This window comes from Pithys albifrons, chromosome 30 (assembly GCF_047495875.1).
Source record: "Pithys albifrons albifrons isolate INPA30051 chromosome 30, PitAlb_v1, whole genome shotgun sequence".
Classification (NCBI taxonomy): domain Eukaryota; kingdom Metazoa; phylum Chordata; class Aves; order Passeriformes; family Thamnophilidae; genus Pithys; species Pithys albifrons.
In genome coordinates, this window is record NC_092487.1 from 1,012,789 (window position 1) to 1,022,699 (window position 9,911).

The 9,911-nt window shown below is 63.4% G+C and overlaps 1 protein-coding gene across 2 annotated transcripts; it reads right to left on the reverse strand.

Moving 5' to 3' along the window:
• Positions 1-424: 424 nt before the first annotated feature.
• Positions 425-5,733, reverse strand: S100A13 (S100 calcium binding protein A13). Of its 2 annotated transcripts, none has more exons than XM_071579425.1 (3): positions 5,631-5,733; positions 1,276-1,456; positions 425-599 (listed from the first exon to the last, which is right to left on the reverse strand). In XM_071579425.1, exons 2-3 carry the CDS (start codon positions 1,432-1,434, stop codon positions 465-467), a joined length of 294 nt encoding a protein of 97 aa, XP_071435526.1. In that variant the 5' UTR covers positions 1,435-1,456; positions 5,631-5,733; the 3' UTR covers positions 425-464. The 2 variants fall into 2 exon arrangements, with proteins under 2 accessions (XP_071435526.1, XP_071435525.1); XM_071579424.1 differs by having other exon boundaries at positions 4,928-5,733.
• Positions 5,734-9,911: the final 4,178 nt, after the last annotated feature.

Below are 9,911 nucleotides of genomic sequence, written 5' to 3' on the forward strand. Positions count from 1 at the left end.
GGGCATGGGCATGGGGGACCACATCTCTGCCCCCCACCCACCCCACAGCCCAGCAGGGAGGGGTTTGGGGGGTGTGGGTGGCACCCCAAAAGCCAGACCACCACAAGGACAATTTGGGGACAGCCCCAACCACCACAGAGTCCCCAAACCCACCAACCCTGAGCTGGGTCAGTGCCCAGCATGGGCATGGGGGGCACATCTCTGCCCCCACCCACCTCACAGGAAGGTGTTTGAGGGGCATGGGTGGCACCCCAAAAGTCCAACCACCACAAGGACAATTTGGGGACAGCCCCAACCACCACAGAGTCCCCAAACCCACAACCCCAGGTTGGGTCAGTGCCCAGCGTGGTCACGGGCATGGAGAGGGAATGGGCACCAAAGTGGCACCACCCCAAGGACCACAACAATGCCCAGGCTTGGGGGAAGCTCCTTTATTTGCTCCGTGTCACCTGAGTGTCCCCGTGTCACTTCTTGGTCACCTTCTCCCTCCTCATGGCCTTGGCCAACTCGCCGATGAGGCGCCAGAACTCCCCAAACCTCAACTCGGCGTCGTTGTTGACGTCCAGCTCGCTCATCTTCTCCTCCAGAGAGGGCACATCCTGCGTGGGCACAGGGCATGGCGTGGGCACAGGGCATGGGGCACATCCTGTGTGGGCACAGGGCATGGGGCACATCCTGCGTGGGCACAGGGCATGGCGTGGGCACAGGACATGGGGCACATCCTGCGTGGGCACAGGGCATTCAGTGAGATCCGTGGGCATCCAGGGGGACCCGTGGGCATCCAGGGGGATCCACGGGCATCCAGAGATATCCGTGGGCATCCAGGGGGATCCATGGGCATCCAGGGGGGTCCATGAACATTCAGGGGGCACCCAGGGCATCCAGGGGAATCCCGTGGGCATCCAGGGGGATCCATGAACATCCAGGGGATCCCAGGGCATCCAGGGGGGTCCATGAACATTCAGGGGCCACCCAGGGCATCCAGGGGGCACCCAGGGCATCCAGGTGGATCCATGAACATCCGGGGGATCCCAGGGCATCCAGGGGGGTCTATGAACATCCAGGGGGCACTCAGGGCTTCCAGGAGGATCCATGGGCATCCAGAGGGACCCATGAACATCCAGGGGGATCCCGTGGGCATCCAGGGGGATCCATGGGCATCCAGAGGGACCCGTGGGCATCCAGGGGGATCCCAGGGCATCCAGGGGGGCACCCAGGGCATCCAGGGGGCACCCAGGGCATCCAGCCCCCCCCTCAGGGGGCTGCCCACCTCACCTTCATCAGGTTGGGCAGCTGGAGCTGCACCAGCTCCTTGAACTCGCTGGCATTGAGGGTGCCCTTCCTGCCCTCCTTGCCCGCGTGGGTGAGGAAGACGTCGATGATCTTCTCGATGGCCAATTCCAGCTCGGTCAGCTCGCCCGTGGCCACGGCCATGGGCACACCAGTGGCCCTGGGGCTGCAGGGAGAGGTGCCAGGAGGGGGTGGAGGCACAGGGGGTGCCAGGCAGACCCTCTGCCCTTCCCCAGAGTGAGGGCAGAGAGGCTGAGGGGTCTCAGCTTGGGGGGGGATCAGGAGGGGCCTGGGGTGGGTCCGGAGGGACCGAGGGCTTGGGCAGGACCACGGGGAGAGGGAACGGGGCTGAGGGAGGGATCGGGTGCCAGCCAGGATGGGAGATGGGGTGAGGGACAGGGAATGGGAAGGGGGGCTTGGGAAGGGGATGGGGGGATGTGGGAATGGGAAGGGGGGCTTGGGAAGGGGATGGGGGGATGTGGGAATGGGAAGGGGGGCTTGGGAAGGGGATGGGGGGATGTGGGAAGGGGATGGGGGGACAGGGGAAGGGATGGGGGGACATGGGAATGGGATGGGGGGATGTGGGAAGGGGATGGGGGGACATGGGAATGGGATGGGGGGATGTGGGAAAGGGATGGAGGACAGGGGAATGGATGGGGGGACATGGGAATGGGATGGAGGACAGGGGAATGGATGGGGGGACATGGGAATGGGATGGGGGGATGTGGGAAGGGGATGGGGGGACATGGGAATGGGATGGGAGGACTTGGGAATGGGATGGAGGACAGGGGAATGGATGGGGGGACATGGGAATGGGATGGGGGGACATGGGAATGGGATGGGGGGATGTGGGAAAGGGATGGAGGACAGGGGAATGGATGGGGGGATGTGGGAATGGGATGGGGGGACATGGGAATGGGATGGGGGGATGTGGGAAGAGGATGGGGGGATGTGGGAATGGGATGGGGGGATGTGGGAAAGGGATGGAGGACAGGGGAATGGATGGGGGGATGTGGGAATGGGATGGGGGGACATGGGAATGGGATGGGAGGACTTGAGAATGGGATGGGGGGCACAGGAAAAGGGATGGGAGGACTTGGAAAGGGATGGGGGGACTTGGGAAGGGGATATGGGATGTGGGAAGGGGATGGGGGGATGTGGGAATGGGATGGGGGGATGTGGGAATGGGATGGAGGGACTTGGGAATAGGATGGGGGGACAGGGAAAGGGTTGGGGAGTCTTGGGAAGGGGATGGAGGGACTTGGGAAGGGGATGGGGGGCATAGGAATGGGATGGCAGGATGTGGGAAAAGGATGGGGGGGCTTGGGAGGGGATGGGGGGACATGGGAATGGGATGGGGGAATGTGGGAATGGGATGGGGGACAAGGAAAGGGATGGGGTGACATGGGAATGGGATGGGAGGACTTGGGAATGGGATGGGGGGACTTGGGAATGGGATGGGGGCACAGGGAAAGGGATGGGAGGACTTGGGAAGGGATGGGGGGACAAGGAAAGGGATGGGGTGACAGGGAAAGGGATGGGGTGACATTGGAATGGGATGGGGGGACTTGGGAATGGGTGGGGGGGATTTGGAAATGGGATGGGGGAACATGGGAAGGGGATGGGGGACAGGGGAAGGGATGGGGGGACATGGGAATGGGATAGGGGGATGTGGGAAGGGGATGGGGGACAAGGAAAGGGATGGGTGACATGGGAGTGGGATGGGGAGACGGGAATGGGATGGTGGACAGGGAAAGGGGTGGGGGGGCTTGGGAAGGGGATGGGGGGACATGGGACAGGGATAGAAGGCAGGGAAAGGGATGGGGGGACATGGGAATGGGATGGGGGGGATGTGGGAATGGGATGGGGGGATGTGGGAATGGGAGGGGGGGATGTGGGAAGGGGATGGAGGCACTTGGGAAGGGGATGGGGGGATGTGGGAAGGGGATGGGGATACTTGGGAAGGGGATGTGGGACAGGGAATGGGATGGGGGACATGGGAATGGGATAGGGGGACTTGGAAATGGGATGGGGGACAGGAAAAGGGATGGGGGGATATGGGAAGGGGATGTGGGGGGCGTGGGAATGGGATGGGGACAAGGAAAGGGATGGAGGATCTTGGAAAGGGATGGAGAGACATGGGAAGGGGATGGGGGGATTGGCAAGGGGATGGGGGACTTGGAAAGGGGTTGGAAGATGTGGGAATGGGATGGGAGGATGTAGAAGGGGATGGGGTGATGTGGGAAAGGGATTGGGAAGGGGATGGGGGGACAGGAAAAGGGATGGGGTGTTTTGTAAAGCGATGGAGACACATGGGAAGGTAATGGGGGACAGGGAAAGGGATGGGGGGGCTTGGGAATGGGAAGGGGGGACATGGGAAGGGATGGAGGGACAGGGGAAGGATATGGGGGGACTTGGGAAGGGATGGGGGGACGTGGGAAGGGGATGGGGGCTTGGGAAGTAGATGGGGGGATGTAGGAAGGGGATGGGGGGACATGGGAAGGGATGGAGGGACAGGGGAAGGATATGGGGGGACTTGGGAAGGGATGGGGGGACGTGGGAAGGGGATGGGGGCTTGGGAAGTAGATGGGGGGATGTAGGAAGGGGATGGGGGGACATGGGAAGGGATGGAGGGACTTGGAAATGGGATGGAGGGACAGGGGAAGGATATGGGGGGACTTGGGAAGGGATGGGGGGACGTGGGAAGGGACGGGGTGATGTGGGAAAGGAATTGGAAAGGGGATGGGGGACATGGGAAGGGCATGGGGGGACATGGGAAGGGGATGGGGGGATTTGGGAGGGGATGTGGGGATGTGGGAAGGGGATAGGGGGACGTGGGCATGAGATGGGGGGACTTGGAAAGGAATTGGAGGATGTGGGAATGGGATGGGAGGATGTGGAAGGGATGGGGTGATGTGGGAAAGGGATGGGGGGACATGGGAAGGGATGAGGGACTTGGAAGGGGATGGGGGGACAGGGAAAGGGATGGGGGGGCTTGGGAATGGGATGGGGGGGCTTGGGAAGGGGATGGGGGGAGACGGGAAGGGATGGAGGGACTTGGGAAGGGGATGGGGGATGTGGGAAGGGGATGGGGGACAGGGAAAGGGATGGGGGGACTTGGGAATGGGATGGGGGAACATGGGATGAGATTAGGGGGGACATGAGAAAGGGACAGGGATGTTTCAGGGTCCCCAGTGTCACTCAGGAGCCGGGATGGGGACACTGGGAGGGGACGGGAATGTTTCAGGAGTTCCCAATGTCACTCGGGAGTCGGGATGGGGACACTGGAAGGGGACTGGGATGTGCCAGGGGTGCCAGGATGGGGGACACTGGGAGGGGACAGGGAGGTGTCAGGGATTCCCAGTGTCACTGGGGAGCCGGAATGGGGACACTGGAGGGGACAGGGGGGTGTCAGGGATTCCCAGTGTCACTGGGGAGCCGGAATGGGGACACTGGAGGGGACAGGGGGGTGTCAGGGGTTCCCAGTGTCACTGGGGAGCCGGAATGGGGACACTGGAGGGGACAAGGGGGTGTCAGGGGTTCCCAGTGTCACTGGGGAGCCGGAATGGGGACACTGGCAGGGGACAGGAGGTGCCAGGGGTGGGGTCAGTGCCGCAGGCAGCGATTCCCCACTTACCCCTCGCTGCGGTCAGAGAAGCTGCGGGCGGGTCGCGGCCCCCGGGATGTCTCGGGAGGGTTTGGGGACGTTTCGGGAGGTTTTGGGAGGGTCTGGGGAGGTCTCGGGAGGGTCTCAGGAGGTCTCGGGAGGGTCTGGGGAGTGTCTGGGGAGGTCTTGGGAGAGTTTGAGGAGGTCTCGGGAGGATTCGGGAGGGACTGGGGAGGTCTCGGGAGGTCTTAGGAGGGTCTGGGGAGGGTCTGGGGAGGTCTCGGGAGGGTCTCGGGAGGTCTCAGGAGAGTCTGGGGAGGGTCTCGGGAGGTCTCGGGAGGGTCTGGGGAGGGTCTCGGGAGGTCTCGGGAGGGTCTGGGGAGGTCTCAGGAGGTCTCCGGAGGGTCTGGGGAGGGTCTGGGGCGGTCTCGGGAGGGTCTGGGGAGTGTCTGGGGAGTGTCTGGGGAGGTCTCGGGAGGGTCTTGGAAGGTCTCGGGAGGTCTCGAGAGGGTCTTGGGAGGTCTGGGGAGGTCTTGGGAGGTCTTGGGAGGGTTTGAGGAGGTCTCGGGAGGATTCAGGAGGGTCTGGGGAGGTTTCGGGAGGTCTCGGGAGGGTCTGGGGAGGTCTCAGGTCTCCGGAGGGTCTGGGGCGGTCTCGGGAGGGTCTCGGGAGGATCTCGGGAGGTCTCCGGAGGGTCTGGGGACGTTCCGGGAGCTTTCGGGGGGTTTTATACCCGCGCCGCAGGAGGGCCCAGCGCAGCCTTTGTGTCCCCCCCGCCGCGGGGTTGAGTTTCCAGCAGCGGCCGGACGGACGTGCGGACACCGCCCGATGTCCCCCCCTTGTCCTCTTCCTCCTCCTCCTCCTCCTCCTCCGGCTCCACTCCCTCCCGACGTGGGCACCGGACCAAGGCCGGCCCCGGGATGGGCACCGGGACAGAGGGGGGGACAGAGGGACAGAGGGGGGGACAAAGGGACAGAGGGGGGGACAGAGGGACAGAGGGACAGAGGGGGGGACAGAGTGGGGGACAGAGGGACAGAGGGGGGGACAAAGGGGAGGGGACAGAGGGGGGGACAGAGAGGGGGACAGAGGGGGGACAGAGGGGGGACAGAGAGGGGGGACAGAGGGACAGAGGGGGGGACAGAGGGGGGACAGAGGGACAGAGGGGGGCACAGAGAGGGGGACAGAGGGACAGAGGGGGGGACAGAGGGGGGACAGAGGGGGGGACAGAGGGGGGGACAGAGGGGGGGACAGAGGGGGGGACAGAGGGACAGAGGGGGGGACAGAGGGGACAGAGGGGAGGGGACAGAGGGACAGAGGGGGGGACAGAGAGGGGGACAGAGGGGGGGACGGGGGGGGACAGAGGGACAGAGGGGAGGGGACAGAGGGGGGGACAGAAGGGGGGACAAAGGGGGGGACAGAGGGACAGACAGAGGGGGGGACAGAGGGGAGGGACAGAGGGGGGGACGGAGGGGGGGACAGAGGGGGGAGGACAACGGGGGGGACAGAGGGGGGACAGAGGGGGGGACAGAGGGGGGGACAGAGGGGGGGACAGAGGGGACAGCGAGTGACACGGGGCTCAAGTGTCCTCCCACTGCACAGAACCGTTTAGGTTGGAGAACATCCCCAAAACTGTTGAGTCCAACCTTTGATCATCACATCCAACCTTCAAAGGTCATGAAGTCCAATCTTTGAGGGTCATCAAATCCAACTTTTGAGGATTGTCATGACCATCCTTTGAGGGTCATCAAGTCCAACCTTCAAAGGTCATCAAGTCCAGTCTTTGAGGGTCATCAAATCCAACTTCTGAGGATTGTGAGTCCAACCCTTGAGGGTCATCACATCCAATATTTGAAGGTCATCAAGTCCGACCTTCAAAGCTCATCAAATCCAGTTCCTGAGGATTGTCCTGTCCAACTGTTGAGGGTCATCAAATCCAACTATTGAGGGTTGTGAGTCCAACCTTTGGTCATCACATCCAACTTTTGAGGGTCACCAAGTCCAAGCTTTGAGATCTTTCTGGGGGTGCAGGGGAGGTGCCACCCCCAGTCCAGTCCCCCCCTGGCACCACCCAGGCCTGGGGGTACCCTGGGGACATGCAGGAGGTGCCAATTCCCTGTCCCCATCCCTGATGCCAACCTGGATCCTGCAGTGCCACCAGCCCTGGGGACATGCAGGAGGTGCCAGTTGAATGTCCCCATCCCTGATGCCAACCTGGATCCTGCAGTGCCACCAGCCCTGGGGACACAGAGGAGGTGCCAGTTTAATGTCCCCTCCCCTTGTGCCAACCTGGATCCTGCAGTGCCACCAGCCCTGGGGACATGGAGGAGGTGCCAGTTTAATGTCCCCTTCCCTGATGCCAACCTGGATCCCGCAGTGCCACCTGCCCTGGGGACACAGAGGAGGTGCCAATTCCCTGTCCCCATCCCTGATGCCAACCTGGATCCTGCAGTGCCACCTGCCCTGGGGACATGGAGGAGGTGCCAGTTTAATGTCCCCATCCCTTGTGCCAACCTGGATCCTGCAGTGCCACCTGCCCTGGGGACATGGAGGAGGTGCCAATTCCCCATCCCTGATGCCAACCTGGATCCTGCAGTGCCACCAGCCCTGGGGGCACAGAGGAGGTGCCAATTCCCTGTCCCCTCCCCTCGTGCCAACCGGGATCCTGCAGTGCCACCAGCCCTGGGGACATGGAGGAGGTGCCAATTCCCTGTCCCTGATGCCAACCTGGATCCTGCAGTGCCACCAGCCCTGGGGACATGGAGGAGGTGCCAATTCCCTGTCCCTGATGCCAACCTGGATCCTGCAGTGCCACCTGCCCTGGGGACACAGAGGAGGTGCCAATTCCCTGTCCCCATCCCTGATGCCAACCTGGATCCTGCAGTGCCACCAGCCCTGGGGACACAGAGGAGGTGCCAATTCCCTGTCCCTGTCCCTGATGCCAACCTGGATCCTGCAGTGCCACCTGCCCTGGGGGCATAGAGGAGGTGCCAATTTAATGTCCCCTCCCCTTGTGCCAACCTGGATCCTGCAGTGCCACCAGCCCTGGGGACACAGAGGAGGTGCCAGTTTAATGTCCCCTCCCCTCGTGCCAACCTGGATCCTGCAGTGCCACCGGCCCTGGGGACACAGAGGAGGTGCCAATTCCCTGTCCCCTCCCCTCGTGCCAACCTGGATCCCGCAGTGCCACCTGCCCTGGGGACACAGAGGAGGTGCCAATTCCCTGTCCCTGATGCCAACCTGGATCCTGCAGTGCCACCAGCCCTGGGGACACAGAGGAGGTGCCAATTCCCTGTCCCCTCCCCTTGTGCCAACCTGGATCCTGCAGTGCCACCTGCCCTGGGGACACAGAGGAGGTGCCAATTCCCTGTCCCTGTCCCTGATGCCAACCTGGATCCCGCAGTGGCACCAGCCCTGGGGACACAGAGGAGGTGCCAATTCCCTGTCTCTGATGCCAACCTGGATCCTGCAGTGCCACCAGCCCTGGGGACATGGAGGAGGTGCCAGTTTAATGTCCCCATCCCTGATGCCAACCTGGATCCTGCAGTGCCACCGGCCCAGCTGTGCCCTCACGGAGTGAGAGTTGTGACTCAGCCACCCTCTGACATCATCCCTATTAATAGTGGGCTTAATTAATGCCAATTAATTAGTGGGTTGGGAGCTGAGAGCTCCCCTTTAATTAGTGGGTATTTATAACGTGGCAGCCCAGGAGCAGCTCCAACATTCCCACGGGGACCCTGGGCATGGCCCTGGGCATGGCCCTGGCACAGCCCTGATGTCCCCAAGGGCCACCCACCCTGTCCTTGTGTCCCTGGCACAGCCCTGATGTCCCCAAGGGCCACCCACCCTGTCCTTGTGTCCCTGGGCATGGCCCTGATGTCCCCAAGGGCCACCACCCTGTGCCCGTGTCCCTGGGCACAGCCCTGATGTCCCCAAGGGCCACCCACCCACCCTGTGCCCGTGTCCCTGGGCATGTCCCTGATGTCCCCAAGGGCCACCACCCTGTCCTTGTGTCCCTTGGCACAGCCCTGATGTCCCCAAGGGCCACCCAGCCTGTCCTTGTGTCCCTTGGCACAGCCCTGATGTCCCCAAGGGCCACCCACCCTGTCCTTGTGTCCCTGGGCATGGCCCTGATGTCCCCAAGGGCCACCCAGCCTGTCCTTGTGTCCCTTGGCACAGCCCTGATGTCCCCAAGGGCCACCACCCTGTGCCCGTGTCCCTGGGCACAGCCCTGATGTCCCCAAGGGCCACCCACCCTGTCCTTGTGTCCCTTGGCACAGCCCTGATGTCCCCAAGGGCCACCCACCCTGTGCCCGTGTACCTTGGCACAGCCCTGATGTCCCCAAGGGCCACCCACCCTGTCCTTGTGTCCCTTGGCACAGCCCTGATGTCCCCAAGGGCCACCCACCCTGTGCCCGTGTCCCTTGGCACAGCCCTGATGTCCCCAAGGGCCACCCACCCTGTGCCCGTGTCCCTTGGCACAGCCCTGATGTCCCCAAGGGCCACCCACCCTGTCCTTGTGTCCCTGGGCATGTCCCTGATGTCCCCAAGGGCCACTCACCCCGTGCCCATGTCCCTGGGCATGTCCCTGATGTCCCCAAGGGCCACCCATCCTGTGCCCGTGTCCCTGGGCATGTCCCTGATGTCCCCAAGGGCCACCCACCCTGTGCCCATGTCCCTGGGCATGTCTCTGATGTCCCCAAGGGCCACCCACCCTGTCCTTGTGTCCCTGGGCATGTCTCTGATGTCCCCAAGGGCCACCCACCCTGTCCTTGTGTCCCTGGGCATGTCCCTGATGTCCCCAAGGGCACCCACCCTGTGCCCGTGGCCCTTGGCACAGCCCTGATGTCCCCAAGGGCCACCCACCCTGTGCCCGTGTCCCTGGGCACAGCCTTGATGTCCCCAAGGGCCACCCACCCTGTGCCCGTGTCCCTGGGCATGTCCCTGATGTCCCCAAGGGCCACCCACCCTGTCCTTGTGTCCCTGGGCATGGCCCTGATGTCCCCAAGGGCCACCC

What these genes read in the sequence shown, in the direction of transcription:
- S100A13 (XM_071579425.1), bottom strand. Translation starts at nt 1,434, where the DNA reads ATGGCCGTGGCCACGGGCGAGCTGACCGAGCTGGAATTGGCCATCGAG. An exon ending in AGCTGCCCAACCTGATGAAG is followed by an intron (nt 600 to 1,275) that starts GTGAGGTGGGCA and finishes GTGCCCACGCAG; the next exon opens with GATGTGCCCTCTCTGGAGGA.